This window comes from Tasmannia lanceolata, unplaced genomic scaffold (assembly GCF_043159265.1).
Source record: "Tasmannia lanceolata isolate RefF3 unplaced genomic scaffold, GAP_Taslan_0.1 ptg000015l, whole genome shotgun sequence".
Lineage (NCBI taxonomy): Eukaryota > Viridiplantae > Streptophyta > Magnoliopsida > Canellales > Winteraceae > Tasmannia > Tasmannia lanceolata.
Window position 1 is genome coordinate 61,631,060 of NW_027518692.1, and position 18,324 is coordinate 61,649,383.

The 18,324-nt window shown below is 38.8% G+C and overlaps 1 protein-coding gene across 1 annotated transcript; it reads left to right on the forward strand.

The window, feature by feature from the left end:
* The first annotated feature begins 507 nt into the window (after positions 1 to 507).
* On the forward strand, positions 508 to 16,529 carry LOC143892861 (oligomeric golgi complex subunit). Its single transcript, XM_077397770.1, has 11 exons — positions 508 to 867; positions 1,094 to 1,146; positions 3,340 to 3,487; positions 3,619 to 3,726; positions 4,126 to 4,193; positions 9,963 to 10,086; positions 10,208 to 10,354; positions 10,717 to 10,980; positions 11,065 to 11,349; positions 12,946 to 13,098; positions 15,780 to 16,529. The coding sequence occupies exons 1-11, from the start codon at positions 649 to 651 to the stop codon at positions 16,293 to 16,295; spliced, it is 2,085 nt and encodes a 694-aa protein (XP_077253885.1). The 5' UTR covers positions 508 to 648; the 3' UTR covers positions 16,296 to 16,529.
* Positions 16,530 to 18,324: the final 1,795 nt, after the last annotated feature.

Below are 18,324 nucleotides of genomic sequence, written 5' to 3' on the forward strand. Positions count from 1 at the left end.
TTGCCGGGTTTTTTTTGTCCCTGGGAGTTATGTGGGAGAAAAAAATACCCTGGGAGATAGGTGGGGAAAAAAAAGTCCTAGAAGTATCCTGGTAAAATAAAAATCCCATGTTTGGTTATGTGGGAGAAAGGGAGAAAAAAAATACCCTGGGAGATATGGTGGGAAAAAAAAAAAACCTTTGTTTGGTTGCTTGAACTGTTGGGTAGAAAAAAATAATCCTCTCAAGCTTATTTTTGGTTCCTGAGTTTATTTTTGTTCCTGGAGTTATCTTGGGATGGGATGAAAAGGCAATCATTACAAAAGTGGGATTAAAAAATTCACCCCACAAGTAATCATTACAAGAGTGGGATTAAAATAAACCTAGTGCTAAAAGGCAACCAAACATGGGATGGGACCAAAATTTAACTAACTCTCCCACAAAACTCCCGGGAACCAAAAAAAATAAAATAAAAAATACCTCGCAACCAGACTCAAGCGGGCGAGTGCGTATTACATCCCGAGCGTAAAATAAAATACTGTGGGATAGAACGAGTTTATGTTAAACTGAAAATAGAAAGCGAGGTGCTCTGAAACGCATCGGGGAAAAAAATAATATTACAGAGTACACTAGGAGATGAAGACGTAAAACACAGAGCGAGATCCAAAGACATGGCAGGGATGACTCTTGCACCTGGTTTATCTCGGAAGCTAAAGAAAGTATTGGAGTCTCGAACGGACTCTCCCGATCTTTTGGCTTCTCTCAATACCCTCTCCACTTTCTACACCGAAAATACCCCACAGGCTCGGAGAAATCTCAGATCTACGATCGAGAAGAGAGCTCTCTCCATCAATCATGAATTTCTCCTCGCCTCTGAGACCGCTCAACAGGTCTCTCTCTTTATATCTGTGTATGATTTGGTATCTTTTAATTAGAACACATGTGGTTCTTATCTAGGTTTACAAAAATCTCTTGGTCCTTAACTTGCTTTACAAGGATCTCTCTCTCTCTCCCTCTCTCTCTATGTATCCTCTTATTTTTCAATTTCTCTATTTGTATTCTATCTCTTGATTTGGCATGAATTTTCGAGGTTTTTGTTGTGGATTTTCTGATTAGGCTTTGGATCGAGTAGAGGACGAAGTGAATGCTTTGGCTGACTGTTGTGACAAGTAAGATCTCAATTTCTCTTTCATTCTTCTCATGTATAATCGTTGTAATTTGTGAATTCATGCTTGAGAATGTTACTTTTGTGATTTCTATTCTTCTTATTTGAATCGCTTGAATTCGTGCAATTTATCTGCTTGTCTTGGACCATTATGTACAGATCTAACCCAATTACACACCGTAAAGATAGATCTAAACCTAAAAGATAATAATAAGTTGAAAAAAATGAAAATAGCCTGTAACTGATTGCAGCTCCATCTCTCTGGTCAATTATTCGGAGAGCCAGATGAATATTTTGGATAAGAGTAGTCAAAATAGGCTAATTCTCTTCCCCTAGCTTTGAAATGCAAAAAAGAAAAGAAAAAAAAAAGGGGTGAGAATAGGACTTCAAATAACCATTTTTTTGGGGGCAATTTTCATCATGTTTTTCAACACATTTGCGATGTGCATGCAGTGTATCGGACCATCTCATCTGATACACAGTGCCACAATGCAGTGTTATGGCCATAACTTCAAAACTCCTCCAAGTCAGCTCCCTTTTACCTTGGCCGTGTTCTTGTCCAAGTCCGTGTTTTGCCCTAGAAAGACAATTAAAACTCCTTTGACTCTCGCGAGTTTGGATCATTTTGCAAACGCACTCACCAAGCTGCTCACCTCAAATCAATTTCAATCATCGCGTTCCAAGCTCACGGTCTTTTCGACACCATTGGACTTTTGAGTGTGTTAAGGAAACTCTTTTCAACTCCTCACAATCCCTCACTGATACAACCATGATTAACTAATTTCCTCTAATCTTATCCAGTTAAGAATTCGTTTCCTTATTTATGGACCTAGCTACGATTAGGCAGTTTCCGCTTTCGCGTGATTCTTGTTTCCTTATGGTAATCCACAAGATCAATTGCAATCTCTGTAATCTAATTGATATAGAAAGTACAACGTTGAGTCCGTTGTGAGAGCAGCTAAAGTTAAGGTTGCCCCGGGTAGACGGAACAGTGTTCATATGAAATTGAATCAAAGAAAGAAGGGACTTTTTCTATAACCAGAAGAAGAGGGCTATTTTGAAGGGAACCGAAAGAAGGAAGATTAACCTTTACAAGAAAAGATCTTCCGAAAGCCTTCCCCTCTCTTCTGTCTCTTAATGAAGAAAGATCATAAGTAAATAGCCCGAGTGCCATCCCGCTCCTCATTTTAAGTGTGGGACTAGGAATTCAAATTACCAAAAGAGCCCTTTTTCCCATCTCTAGCTGCGAGTGAAGATTTAACCGCAACTTGTCATCACACACGTTCAGGTGTGGTGCCTAGTTCTTGGGTCACCTTTAAGTGCCTCCCAATGAGAGTAACGTGGTTTTGCTCATCTGGGTGAGTTATGGTCATCCAATCTCTATAGTTGACTATCCTGCTCAACTTTGATGGTTGGTTCTGCATATGAGTAGCGCAAGACGGAAGCGCTGGCGAACTCGTCATATGCATGTGTGATAGGGTGCGGGCCTGCTTATAGTTCATATTATTGAAGCTGTATCCTTATCCGTGCGTGTGCCAGGCATAGCAAGAATTGGAAGCTTTATTAAGCTCACATTGCATCAACTATTCACCCGACTATTGGAGATTGCGCCGATCAGATGGCAGAGAGTTTTAGAAGACTCTCGCACGTAGTGACATCCTATTTAAAGAAAGTTCTTCTCATTTCCATCCTCCAATGCACAATAGCTTTGAGGACTTACAAACGCAAACGATACTATCACAAGGAGGATACAAACTGACCCCAATCTCTCAATCTGGGACAGTGAGCTGCTTGCACTACATTTGGGTGAATCATTAACATATCTGTTATCATACTTGGATATTGATGTACTTGTCAGACTTTCAGAATGTTGTGCACCATGGTAGTCTCCGCCACCGCAGTGATAAAGTATGGTTTATGAGGGTAACTGATCCTATGTAGCTAGACACACAGAAATGTTGTTTTAAGCATTGCTTTCTATTAGCTTCCCCCCCCCCCCCCCTCGCCCCCCGCCCCATCTCTTTTACCAAAGCAAGTGCTATTGTTACCATCCTGTGTGAAATGCATTATTTTAATCAACATGGGATTTTCTTTTATGATGTGCGATAATATCTGTTCCGTATATAACTCTCGTTCTTAGAGAAAATCCCGTCGATTTGCATATACAAACTTACATGTAAATTCATGCTCCTTGCAGAATTGCGAAGGCGTTGAGCAGCTGTAATGCAACTACCGGAGATATTATCAGTACCACGGAGAGGCTCAAGCAGGATCTTGAGATCACCACACAACGACAAGAGATTGTATCATGCTTTCTTCGTGACTATCAACTTTCTAATGAGGAGGTACACAAATACACCTTTAAATTTTTATACAGGGTCTATATACCACATCCTATAGCATCTTTCTTTATCTGCCAAAAGCTTTTTTGGTATTTCCTTCCTTAACTTAAGGAGTAGTGGATGTCTCATTGCAGATAAATGCATTGAGGGAAGAAGACCTAAACGAGAATTTTTTTATGGCACTTTCCCATGTTCAAGAAATTCATTCCAATTGCAAGATACTGCTTAGGACACATCATCAGGTAGTGTTCATTTTTCTCATTAGACTTTTTTAGTGAAATAATCTGTTCTTCAGTGCTATTGGCAGAACTACACCTGTCATCGTTTGAAAAAATCAAGGCAGTTTTCATGGATTTAAGCTGTTATTTATTTTTTCTTGATATAATCCTCTTCCTATTTGTGCACAGCTATCATTTTATCTTTGGAGGGCATATCAAAACTTGTTTCCTCATCTAGGTTTTGCTTGTTAGTTGTTACATTGAAGCTTCCAGTTAAATCTTTGATTTTGTAGCTGATACTCAGTTCCAAAATATGTTTCGTCTGCTGGAAGATACTATGCTGCATCTGTTATCTCTCAGTTAAACCTTTGATTTTGTGTTAATGCACCTTTGCCTTTAGCTTACTTAATGACTTCTTCACAGCGTGCAGGTTTGGAGCTGATGGATATGATGGCAGTATACCAAGAGGGAGCCTATGAGCGTCTATGCAGGTGGGACTTTATCTGAATCAATAGAAATTTGCTTTATCAGTTAAGAGATATCTGATTCAAAACAAATTACAGCAATATTTTCAGCTGAAAAGGTTGATGTAAAATTTCTGCAGTAAATACGCATGAAAATAAGAAATTTAAAAGCCCCTCCATTCAAATCTGAAGGTAATTGAGCTAATAGTCAGTGATGCTTGCTAGTAAGAGGGAAGAACAACATTAGACCACTCTAGTCCTGTAGATCACTCCGCAGGTATTGTAGCATCACACAACCATATCTTGACTGTCACACCTCATTTCATATGAAAAAGTCTCCAAAATACATCTAAACTTCTAAAGAGGTCATAGTCACTGTCACTGATACTTGCTAACAAGAGGTAAGAACACCTTAGACCACTCTAATCCTGCAGATCACTCCACAAGTATTGTCGCATCACATAACAACCATATCTTGACTACACACCCCCTGTGTTGCATGGATTTGGATTTGTGTGTCGGGATCCGATACGGATTCGAGGAGTCGGATTCGGTAAACCCTTAAAAGCAGGATTCGGATTCGGTAATTTCTAAATAAATAAAATTATAAAATTTTATATATATATATATATATACGGGAAAAGTGTTGCTACTCGGTCTTGTAGCTAAGCTTATCTACTCGGTCGGGTTAAATACAGTGGGGGCCCACATTGTTTGGGTGATCCAAACCATTCATTTGAAAGCCCCTTACCTAGATAGGGTGTCCACAAAAAATCAGATCCAGAGGATCATCCTAACCCATCCAACAGTGGAGGGAAAAATCAGAAAAAAATGGACAGACACAGTTTGTCCACAAATTTGCCCATTTTCCCCTCCACTGTTGGATGGGTTAGGATCATCCTATGGGTCTGATTATTTGTGGACACCCTACTTAGGTAAGGGGCTTTCAAATGAATGGTTTGGATCACCCAAACAATGTGGGCCCCCCACTGTATTTACCCGACCGAGTAGATAAGCTTAGCTACAAGACCGAGTAGCAACACTTTTCCGATATATATATGAGAAAACGGTTTCTACACACAAGTGTAGATAAGTTATCTACATATTAGCTTAAAATACAGTGTGGAGGGCATATTGTTTGGGCGATCCACACCATTCATTTGATTGGCCCTCACATAGATAGGGTGTCCACAAAAAATCAGCTCCATAGGATCATCCCAATCCTATGATTTGTGGAAGTAAAATGGACGTGTATAAAACCTTCACAAACCTGCCAATTTTTTGCCTCCACGGTTCGAAGGGTTAGGATGATCCAATGGAGCTGATTTTTTGGGCACACCCTATCTATGAGAGGGCCCGTCAAATGAATGCTTTGGATCACCCAAACAATGTGCCCCCCCATTGTATTTTAAGCTAGTGAGTAGAAAACTTATCTACACTAGTGTGTGTGTGTGTGTGAGAGAGAGAGAGAGAGAGAGAGAGGTTTATGCGCTCGAGCACATAAACAGAGGTGGGGGGGGGGGGGGTGATCCAAACCATTCATTTGGAAGGCCCCATCATGGATGGGGGGGGTCAACCAAAAATCAGCTCCATTGGATCACCATAGGGTGCCCATTTGTGGGGCAAAAAATGGACAGGGTACTGTTTGTCCACAAATCTGTCCATTTTTGCCCCCACAAATAGACACCCTAAGGTGTTCCAATGGAGCTGATTTTTGGTGGTACCCTATCCATGAAAGGGCCCATCAAATGAATGCTTTGGATCCCATAAAAAATGTGGCCCCGCCCTGTTTCTGTGCTCGAGCGCAGAAATCATTTCCTCATATATATATATATATATATATATGAGAAAACGGTTCCTACACATATGTGTAGAGAGTTCTCTACACACTAGCTTAAAATACAGTGGGGGCCCACATTGTTTGGGTGATCCAAGCCATCCATTTTAAAGGCCCTCACATAGATAGGGTGTCTACAAAAAATCAGATCCATAGGATCATCCCAACCCTACGATTTGTGGAGGTAAAATGGATGTCTTTAAACCTTCACAAATTAGTCCATTTTTTGCCTCCACAGTTCGAATGGTTAGGATGATCCTATGGATCTGATTTTTTATGGACACCCTATCTATGTGAGGGCCTTAAAAATGAATGGTTTGGATCACCCAAATAATGTGGCCCCTACTGTATTTTAAGCTAGTGTGTAGATAACTTATCTACACATATGTGTAGGAACCGTTTTCTCTCTCTCTCTCTCTCTCTATATATATATATATATATATATTCATGAAAATTTTGAGGTTGGAGGGTCGAGGCGGTTTTTATTAAGAGAGTCGAAGGAGGAGGAAGGGGGTCGAGGCGCTAGGGTTTTTATTAAAAGAGTATAGCTTGTGCTTTCTTATAATAAAGCTAAGAAGAAAACACATCCTTAAAAGGAAAAATATATAGGATTCTCATTTTAAAATAGATAACAATTAGTCGGATACTCCTGAAAAAAAGAGGATTTGTGTGGGACACGGCTACGACAAGAATCCGGGTGTGTCCCTCCCACGTGAATTCAAGTTTGATTCGGGTGCGGAGACGTGTCGACACGGATTCGGCATAGGGGTCAAAGAATCTATGCAGCACAGCACACCCCAAACCAAAAGAATTCTCATTTCATATAAAAAGGCCTCCAAAATACATTTAAACTTCCGAAGTGAGCTAACTGACTTAAAATAAGTCCCTCCCTAATCAAAACACATGTGATTGTTAGGGCCCATCTTTTATAAGTTGTTGGCATTTGTATCGTCTCATTCACTTCCTCCTTTCTTTTAGTTTGCACATGGATAATTTCTTCTCCTGAATCAATTCTAGGCCCCTTGATCTTTTGCTCATATATTGATAATAGCGTTAAAAAATGCAACTGCTAAATAATTTGTTAGCATGCTTTGTTTCTTAATATAAATTTAAATTGTACTGAGGTGCGCTGATGTATAGGGAACTGGGAATGGAACTATTTGATAAGTGGGGTTTATTAATTATTTTACAATAGTGGATCTCAGAATTTCAGATCAGGTAACTTTAGTTTCACGTACATTGTCGACCTTTCTAGTGTACCATGTGCTGCCCCTGTATTAAGATTCCAACGGCTCTGGTTTATAAGCTGAATGGATACATGAGAACTTCTATTGGAATTGGGCTGCAGACAATGGGCATTGGCACACTATATTTTAATATTTATATGGAAGGAGGTGTGTCAGCCTAAAAGAGGCGGGATTTTGTGGTAGTATCAAGGAATTCCGTTGCATTTTGGTATGTAAGTGGGGTTTGTTAATTATTTCTGGTCCCTAAACCTTAGACCTATATTCTTGGAGCTGGCCTCCATGAAACTTCTCACTCACCCTGTGACATTTGAAAAATTAACCCTCAATCTCAATAGGTCCCATAAAATGGGATGGGAAGGCTGTAACTCCACCATTCAAAAAAAAGTCTGGAACTCCCTATAAGAGTACCAGAGCTTTAGCTTCATTGCAGTCCTTAATGCCAGGGGACAAATATTTCCGATTTACCCTATCTAATGTGGCCGTTAAGCATACTCTATGGCCTTCACATGCACTGACCTCAAATTGTTGAGCGAGCACCCATCAACTTTTCGTTGTTTCTGTTATGTGATACCTTCAAGGGTACTTTTCTTTGTTAGATTAACTGGTATTTTTCAAAAACATGGAATTCTCGTCAAAACAACTGTCATCGTTTTTTGTCTGTGGCTGTTGCATATATATATATATATATATATTGAAACAAAACAGAGACCGAGAAGGTCCCTGGCAATACATCAGAAGAAAGAGAGTAATGTAGGCATGAATAAAACAAACAACTAACTAGGGAGGAAGGAAATAGAAGAGCTCTACACTCTCTTTTGACGCCCCATATCTAGCTAACCTATCTGCTTCCCCACTTGCTGATCGCTTGACAAGGAAGAAAGATATGGATGCCCCACCAATTCTGTCCTAGATTTCATCAAATAAGGAGGCAAACCTCCAAGGTGCCGCACTTGAACCTCTCAACCATCTAATGACATTGAGAGAATCCCCTTCCACTATTATTCCAAAATAAAAAAATAAAAAATCCCCTTCCACTACCACCTTGTTTGGGTCCATGTTTTGGAGAAGCTCAATTCCATGGTTCACCGCTTTCACTTCTGCCTCATTTGCATCTGCCACGCCAATGGGTCCACTAAATGCCCAAATGACCACCCCTTCTTCATTCCTCAAAGGGCCACCAATACCCGATGGTCCTGGGTTCCCTATATTTGAGCCATCAAAATTCAATTTTAGGATCCCATGAGGAGGTGAAGACCATGCTTGCACTACTAAAGGATCGACGCTAACACCTTCACATGTTACTCTCCACCCGTGCCATAAATCATATGCAGACACAAATCTGAATCTGAAATCTGGCAGAGTCTTCACCCATGAGATAGTTAAGGCAATCACTTGATTGAAGATGAATTGAACTCTCTTGGATAATCCCTTGAAAGTCGTAGCATTTCTTTCTTTCCAAAGCACCCATATCGCAGCTAGAAAGGAAGCTTGCCATAATATTTTTCCTTTTCCTTTCTATGGTCCCATCGCCCAACTCTCCAAGGCTTTCAAAACTTTAGCTGGAAAGGCCCATGAGATTCCAAATCTACGGAAAAGTTTGCCCCATACTTCCCTTGTGATGCAGGAGCATCCCTTCGCCGATCAGCCTTGACATTGCTCTACTAGTGTAGTTGTTGTTGTCCTTTGTGTTACTTGTGTTAGGTGGCATTTTACATGTCTGTTTGTATCTTTGCACCTTAGGAGGGGTATTTTGGTTATTTTTCTAGTACTTGTGGCATTAGATGACAAAAAGATCACATTTCCCTTTCCTGGTAGCCAAATATACTTTCCCCCATTTTGAGTCAAGAGATAGATAAATGGACACATCCTATTGCACTGATCGGGGGGAGTTTGTAGTGCATTTTGCATTAGAGAGGGTTGTATTAGTCTTTTTGGCAACCTTCCAATGAATGAGGAGGTGATCCGCTGTTTTGCTCGCCTCAATACATAGGGCACAATGGTCGATGATCAAAATGTTTCTGGCTCTAAGAAAGTCTATGATTTGGATCCTTTCAAGCAATGCAGTCCACCCAAATAAGCCAGCCCATTGGTGGTGCTTTAATGACCCACACTTTGGCTATCTTGGAGGAGACGGGGCAAGGTAGGAGATAATGATAGAATGATCTAACTGAGAAGTCCCCACTGGGAATGTTATGGGGTTATGTGGGTGTTGCATATTTGAAATTTAAATTTCAAGTATATCAATCTTATGAATGCTATAATCAATATATTATTAATTCTTTAATTTTTAAATTCTCATGGTATGGGATACCCTTATCCAATTTCATGTCATAGATTTTGGAAAGTGGCGAGCTGTATTTTCGTTCCCACATCCGTATCTAGGTATCATGGATTCGTAGTTTCTATTATGTCCAAATATTTAGGGATGCATGTTTTTGCTTTTCTCCTATAAGTGTTCTTCATCCCGACCCATTTCACATTTATAGTTCCATTCCTTGATGTTTGTTCTTGGGTATTCTAATATGTGAGACTTGTAATTAACCTACATATTTTTGCCTTCTATATGGACTTAATTCTTTAAATGCCGCGTATTGTCAGTCTCACCTCAAGTGTGCATATTCAATATTTGTGCGATTAAAACTTTACCATACTGATTTGTCTTCTTGAGAATTAGGCATGAGTGATGAGAGCCAAGTCTATTTCTTGTTCCAGGTGGGTACAAGCAGAGTGTAGGAGATTGGGAGATAGTGATAATACTGAAGTCAGTGAACTTTTAAAAACATCTGTTCGCTGCTTGAAAGAAAGACCTGTACTTTTTAAGTACTGTGCAGAAGAGGTAAATTTGATAATTAAGTATATTTGTTAAACAAATAGATTCATGCTTGCAAACAATGGGTTGTTGATCTTGTTGATTTCACCAATGTTCTGTATTTGACACCAACGTGGTTATCATTCAGGTGGCAAATATGAGGCACAATGCATTGTTCAGACGTTTTATAAGTGCTCTTACTCGTGGGGGCCCTGGAGGGCTGCCTAGACCTATTGAAGTGCATGCTCACGATCCTTTACGTTACGTAGGCGATATGTTGGGGTGGCTACATCAGGTTTGAATACTTGCCTTCTTGCTTGAAACCCAGTATTATTTTTATGCATGGTTTGAAATTTCGGCCAAAACACCGAAATTTCGGATTTCGGTTGGGACCGAAACCGAAATCCACCGAAACTGAAACTTCGGAACTATCACAGATTTCAGCCGAAATTTCAGATTTCGGCTTCAATTTCGGAAAAATGATTTTTCTTCTTCTAAATTTTACTAATTTTCCGAAATTTTGAAATAAATATGTATTTCATTTTTTTGTCCCGAATTTCGGCCGAAATTTCTGTTTTGGCTGAGGCCGAAACCGAAACCGAAATCTACAACCTTGGTTTTATGTGGCACTGACAAGTCAATCTTATGCTTAACAAGGCCTTGGCATCTGAAAGAGAGCTTGTACTTGTATTACTCGATCCAGACGCAATGATAGATACTGGACCGACTGCTCGGCGATTTTCCAACAATACAGACCGTGATTTGATAAAAACTGAATCGGACTTGACATTTGTTCTGGATAGAATATTTGAAGGGGTATGCCGTCCTTTTAAAGTGAGAGTTGAGCAAGTTTTGCAGTCTCAACCTAGTCTTATAACTTCATACAAACTTAGTTTTACACTGGAGTTCTACTGCTACACTGTGAGTTACAACCAGTGCACTGTTTCAATTTTCATTGCTTTCTATTTTATCTTTTCTGACATTTGAGTGTTATATTCTTCATAGATTTCAGACTTGCTGGGTAGAGAAACAGCTCTCTGTAATACACTTTGGCTACTCAAGGATGCTTCTCAGCAAACTTTCTTTGACATCCTAAAGACTCGAGGAAACAAGCTTTTAAGGTACCCTTCCCTTGTTGCAGTTGATCTGTCGCCACCACCAGCTGTAAGAGAAGGAGTCTCTGTGTTGCTCGAAATAATTGACACCTACAACAGCATGATGGTCCCTGCTTCAGGAAAGAAGCCTGAATTTGATCCGGTGATAACCGCTTTAATAGATCCCATAGTTCAGGTATGTAATGTTTATATTTTAGAGCACTTAGTTGAAGTATGTTTTGAAGCTCTGGTCATAGTTACCTGAAGTGGAAGCGAAATTATTGGAATTTTTTTTTTGAATAGTGATGTTTTACTTGATATTTCATAAAAATTCTACTATAGTAAAAACCATGAAGATATGTGTGACTAAGTTGCAATATTAAAAACATTTAGAGACGCTGAAAACTTAGGTAGTGTTCTCTCCACTCACTTTTTTAGGTGTGTAGAATGGAAAAAACATGAAATTCTGGAAGATGCAGTTCGGCAATGTGGATCCGACCAACACATTTCTTCTGTTTCCATGTCACGTAGACAAGGTTTTTCCGAAGCGACTCCGAGTCACTTCGGAAGATTCTCATTATCCCATTTTCGCCTGTTTAGTTGGGAGAGAATGATAAGCCTTGCCGAACATGCTCTCAGTGACTTAGTTCAATGTTTGAATACGGTTGACTACGTCTTGCGGTTAGTCAATCGAGCTGCACAAGTAAAAACTTGGAGATTCCGGACTTGAGATAAGAAAATGTGTGAAGGCCTTGCAGCTTAAAGAGTTGCTAGGCTCCTTACCAAGTCTTCTAAGTCAAACTTGGCTTTAGCACTTGCATGACTGACAGAAATAAGTTTTCGAACTGTGTGAAAGGGTGTTGGATATAGCTATCAATGCCTAAATAGCTGTCAACCGCCAATACAAAAAGTGTTTAAAAAAGTGAGTAGTGCCATTATCAAAGCATGAGAGTGCATATATCTTCTTTAAACCCAGAATGTATCTAGGAATTCGAGCTGGCGCCTTAAATTTTGTTACTAATACGATAAACGAGTACAAAGAGGAGGACATACCACCTTATCTCCAAATCCACATAACTAATACCAAACTTACCTGCTATGAATGCTTGGAATGCACAAGGAGTCGCATCTTGCAGTCTCCAAGCATTCTTTGGAAGATCTCTCCACTGCCAGAGTACCCTATTATTCTTCCTCTCACGTGCAAATTTAGCAAGATAATCCGCCACCTGGTTTCCTTCTCTAAACTGATGTGACAAATTAAGCTTCAAGTGACGGAGAAGAGAATTAAGTTCCTAGACCAAGGGGTTCCTTGTTAGTAGAAATCTTATCAATAAGGACCTTACTATCATATTCCACGCAAACATTTGAGAAGGAAAAGGCTTTACAATATCTAAGCCCATCCAGAATGCTTCTTAGTTCCGCCTAGATATTGGTCCCAACTTTATATTAGTGAGAGAAAGCAAAGATGGTCTTACCTTCAAACTTTATAATGAATTAATGATTCCTTTGTAAAGCCGAACCTGTATTCTTCTTATTTTCCAATGAATGGAAGCTCCTCTTCCTAAAAAAATATGGAACAGAGGCTTTATGCCTTTTCTCAAGACATTAGCTCATTTTTTTTTGTCATAGCATTAAAACATTTAATGTTTTGTCATTGCATTAAAGCATTTAATGTTTATGAAACCACGTGGCTCTGATGTGTCATTGGGATGTTGTATTTAAATTCAGGATTGCTACATGGTCTTCTGTTGAATTCCTTGAGAAATAAATTTCTGTTAACACAATACTGCAGATGTGTGAGCAAGCAGCAGAGGCACACAAATCTAAAGGAGTAATCAACTCATCGAGAAGAAGAAGAATGAGTTCTGATCCAGGGCAAATTAATAAAGATTCTTCTTCGTTTGATGCAATTTTGACTAGAAACAATTCCAGCGCATCCACTCTGGTTAGTGGTTACACATATTTGTTTTTCTTTTCCACTCTTACTGTGACTGATTCTTCAATATTTTCTCCAAGCTAAGCCTGACTGTTTGCTCAATAATTTGTTACCGCTCTCAACTAGCATATACGTGGTTTTTTTCTTAATTCTTGTTTTTTTTGGCAAAGGTTTAGCGGACATTTGAATGAAATCATTGCAGTGCGTGCATCAATTTTTTTCCTGATTGAGCCCCACTTCATGCAAACCATATTTGTCCAGGAGTTCTATTTGGGCAATATTGAAAAGATTAAAACTTGGTACTATTGTCCCAAAATTCCATTAAATATCGGTAAATGTATGTGATCTTAAATCATACCTGACTAAAACGAATATAATAAACAAATGTGATTTAACAAAATGAGTATTGCTTCTCTTGAAATTCATCTTGAATTTGTTTTATTGTTATCATAGTATCTTGTTGGAAACTTAGTTACTTTATTCAGAATCTTTGCTTGAAAACACAGAACATGGCTATTATGGTTTTTTGCTTAAATGCATGGTTCTAAATGTAAGCAGAAATTAACGTAAAGCGACCTACATGTTTCCATTTCAATCCATACCAAAACGAAATCCTTCGGTTGACGTACGTAGATTTTGGTCATGCTGACCGAAATATTACCACTTTTGTGTGTAAATTATAGAACATTTGTTGACATGTCAAAATTTTGACCATAGTACATAGAGTAGCTTCAGCCTTCACATTTTTTGCTTGTAAGTGATTATTTTATGTTTTATGTTTTTGTTTCTTCAATTATGGTGCCAATGTATCAGATAACTGTTCATTTGATGCATTTAATGAAAAGATATTTGAGAATAGTGGTAAGATTTGATTTGATATGAGAATTTTCATTAAGCGAATAGTCAAAGGAGTTTTTAATTGATATGATAGGGAGAAACTCGAATTTGGATCAAAACTCGGTCAAGGTAAAACCGAATCGACTCAAGTGAGTCAATGACTGGGTTGGGAAGTTTTCAAACAGTGTTATAGACAAAAAAAAAATGTTCTAGACAAAAAAATGCATAAATCATCACTGAACTAAATAAAGAAAATATAAGCCTCATCTAATAAGATATTACAATCTGAGAGTCATTTAGTGTCTTAGTGACCAGGAGTAGACAATAGCTGACAAAATACAGCTTAACAAGTCTGCTTTGCAACTATGAGAACACAAATGACTAGGTTTTTGTGTGTACATTAGCATTAGACCCCTCCAGAATCTTGGTCTTCATTCTGAATATAACTGTTTGGATCCTCTTCATCAATGTTTAGGATGCCCTCGTTGTCGTCACCCTCATCACATTCTTCATCAATCTCATCGTACATGTATGAGACACTTGAAGAGGTGAAAATAGGGTTTTCTATTCACCTTTCCAATAGATATGCTCATTCACCTACATGTATGAGACACTTGAAGAGGTGTAAATAGGGTTTTCTATTCACCTTTCCAATATACGCTCATTCACCATAGACATTATGATGTAGGACCAAGAAGGGAAATAGAAGAAAGAGGAGAAAGAAGAAGAAGAGACGATTAGAAGTAGAAGATAAGAATTTAGGGAGAAGTAGAAGAAGAATAGGAGAAGAAGAGAAGAGAAGAAGAAGAATAGACGAAGAATAGGGGAAGAAGAGAAGATGAATTAGGGGAGAAGAGAAGAGGAATTAGGGGAGAAGAGAACTAGGAAGAAGAGGATATTAGAGGGGAGAAATATCAATCAATCTTTATTCATAAAAGTTAAGATCTCTACTGCATAAGGCCTATATATAGGCAATGGAACTAAAATCCCATGGAAAATAAAACCCCTAAAAATAACATGGAAAATAAAATCCTAGAAACTAAATAAGTTGGAAAACTAAAAATATGTAAATAAATATTAATGGGCAAGTATGCCCACTTATTTGGCCTACTATCTGCATCACATTACCTCCAAAAGGTTTCTATTGGTGAGAAAAATCCTCAAAGTGACGGATTTCAATTCCATTGAACAGTTGGGGAGTAATGAAGGAAATAATATTTCTCAAAAAACTATTCCTAAAATCCTCAGGTCTTCTCTAAATCACATATGAGAGCTTTTGATGTATGACATACTTGGTTTAAGTGAAAAAGAAAAGAGAATAAATAATAAAACAAGTTTTTTAAACTTCCGGTTCTGTTGCATTCGAGCCCAGGAGGTCTTAGGTGCTACATTTGTTATTGTCCTGTTCTGGGTGTCTAGTGTATATTACAGTGTCAACTATTTTCTTAACAAGCAGCAATTGGTGCTTAGAATCCAGAAGGGCCTGGCTTTTCCTGCCACAATCACTGTCACAAATGCTGTGCATGCACATACAGATTTACCCTGTCACAAATAGCCCTAATATATCTTCAGCAGACTTGTGCTCCATTGTAAATTACCACTCCTAATCCTTACTGGTTCTATGACCTCTGGTTTTTGTCTCGTCTGTGTTCGTGTGGCCTGACAAACCATTTCAACTGGACTGGTCACCATAAACCTTATTGGTTCTATAACGTCGGGTTTTTAAATCACTGATGCATTATAACTTTGTAGTTGTAGAACGGTAGAAAGTGAAGAATAGCTTATTTCTGGGCATGTTTGTGCTGTGTTAGCAGTCACCCATTAATTTCTTGATGTTGTTTACATTGATGCAGAATACTGAAACTCCATCCAAGATTTTTCTCATCAATTGCTTATCGGCTATTCAGCAACCGTTAGTGGGACATGAAGTTGCTGCAAAGTATGTGAGTCGTCTTGGATCTATGATTGAGACGCATCTCGGCGTTCTCATGGAAAAAGAAGTGGAATTCATTCTAAAAAGATGTGGGTTGTTGAACAAGATCTCATATGTTCAAAATTCGATCAATAAGGAGCACGTGGAAGAGGCCGGGCCCTTAGCAGAGGTAGAGGAAATGTCACCACCCTTACTTTCAGAGAGCTTAAGAGTCTTTTTTGGAATTGTGTCTGGTAGTGAAGGTTCCCTTCCAGAATTTGACCAGGTACAGGTCCCTCAGTTGCGTTCTGAAGCCTGCGTCCGTGTAGCTAGGGCACTGGCGGATGCTTACGAACTTATTTACAGAGTGATTATTGACCCCAAAAATCGCTACCCAGACCCAAAGTCTCTGGCAAGGCATCCACCAGAGCAGATAAGGACCATTCTTGGGATTTGAAGCTCAATCACTTATGAACTGCATGCCATTTTCTTGAACTTTGCTTTCATAATATAGAGAAGCTTTTGCTTTGGTAGTTGATTCAAAACATTAAAATTGATTAATTTTGGTAGACACAGGTTCTCTGTTGTCTATTTGAGTTCCAGGCCATGTAAACTTCAAGGTGGACCCAACATGGATAGATGTCCAGTTCAATAAAAAAAAAAAAGGTATGGCCCATCTCATTTATCTCCACAGCAATGTTTTTCTCATTCATTTGTCTCATTGTCTGCTCATCCATCTCAAATATTTGTTTGTTTGTTTTTGGAATTGATATCCATGCCTCCATGTTTTCATAATGGCACTCCGCTCTTGATTTTACTGATGGGATGTTGATAGCTGTTGAGGAATCGCCTTTGAACATGTAGTGTGAACCCCCCCATTCGTGGTTTTCTTTTATTCTTCAGATTCTCTCTCAAGTAAAGTTATAGGAGAGACCTGCCTCTTTAAGGTTTATTTTCAGGGTTGCCCTTGAACATGTAGTGTGAATCGTTGCCTAAGTCTAGTTTTTGACCGTCTACATTCAACTATGTTTTTCCACGTTTACTTGGATGTTAGGATTGTCCAATTGCAAATGACCGCATTTCCAACTCCTTTTTATCTCTTGCTTTACTTTTTCAAATAACGACCGCATTTCCAGTCTCTTTTGTTTTCCTTTTCCTGAAAATGAAGTCATTATTGCTTTATTTTTGGGCAATTCGAGATCTAACATAAGCTCTACTAAGGTGGAGTAGGGTTTTTATATGGTGTCCTCATTCACAAAAAAACTACAAAAGGGTCCACATTATTGGATTGGATGATCCAAACCATTCATTTGTTGGGCCCCAAAAGATCATCTATATTGGATAATCTTAACCCTTTGATCTGCGATGTTTGAAAGATTGGATCAAGAACTTCTGCAATTAAAGCAATTGAGCCCACTACAAATACAATACGTTTTCTTTGGATGCTACTACCAAAGTGACTCCTTTATGATTATTATAATTTTATACCTACAAATGGGACTATGATACTAGACCATTAACTACATCCTCTTAAAACTATTTTAATCATCAATAATCACACTTAACTTTGAAACCATTTGTCTGTAAGATTAGAACGCAGAAAAAAGTAGTGGGGCCCACCTATTTTGATAATCTAAACCATTCTTTTGTTGGTCCTCGTTGTAGATTATTAAGTCCGTGACCAACAAGTCTACTCTGTAGGAAGATCCTAAGCCTCTAATGTTCGGCTGTATCGAAACCTCCACAAATTGAACTGTTGAGATTTGGGACAAGGCCCATCTATGGTGAGGACATCAAATGAATGGCTTACATCATCAGAAGATATGGGCCCGACCGTACATTTCCTGTCCACCGTTGGAAAGGCATGTAAACCTAGGATCATGGTATTCATCATAAATCTAAAGTAAACCATGATCACAACTCTAGATCTAATAGAAACAGCTATGAACTGATCTCAACATAGCAATAAACTAGAATACAAAAGAAAACAACTTATCTCGAACTGCCGTGGTAGTGATCAACTAAGCTGCTGGTTTTCTGGTTTGCCTCATCTTGGTCCTTAGGTCAAGTTAGATAATAGCAGAGACCAAGCCCTTATTTATATAAAAATACCTCATAGAGTTCCAGTCACGATAGATTTGGCTTAATCTGTTTATCTACACTGTCTAGACTTAACTTACGTAATTGACTTGGGCTACACTAAATATCCATGCCTTAATCTGGTTTGCCTGATCCCTCATTACCCTTATACTAATTATTGATCCCTTTGTGGAATGGGTAATTCTAGTAATTTCTGTCTTAATCTCATTCTTTAATCTAGACCATCATTCTTAGATCAATGATTGCCATGCAATAAAAGAGTTCTCTTTGGATGCATGGGGACTAGGGGTGCAACTCGGGTCAGGTTCAACCCCAAAAAAAAAGTCCGGTCAGGTTGGGTTGAGTTTGGGTCAGGTTAGGGTTGAGGGCTTGGGCAACCAGACCCG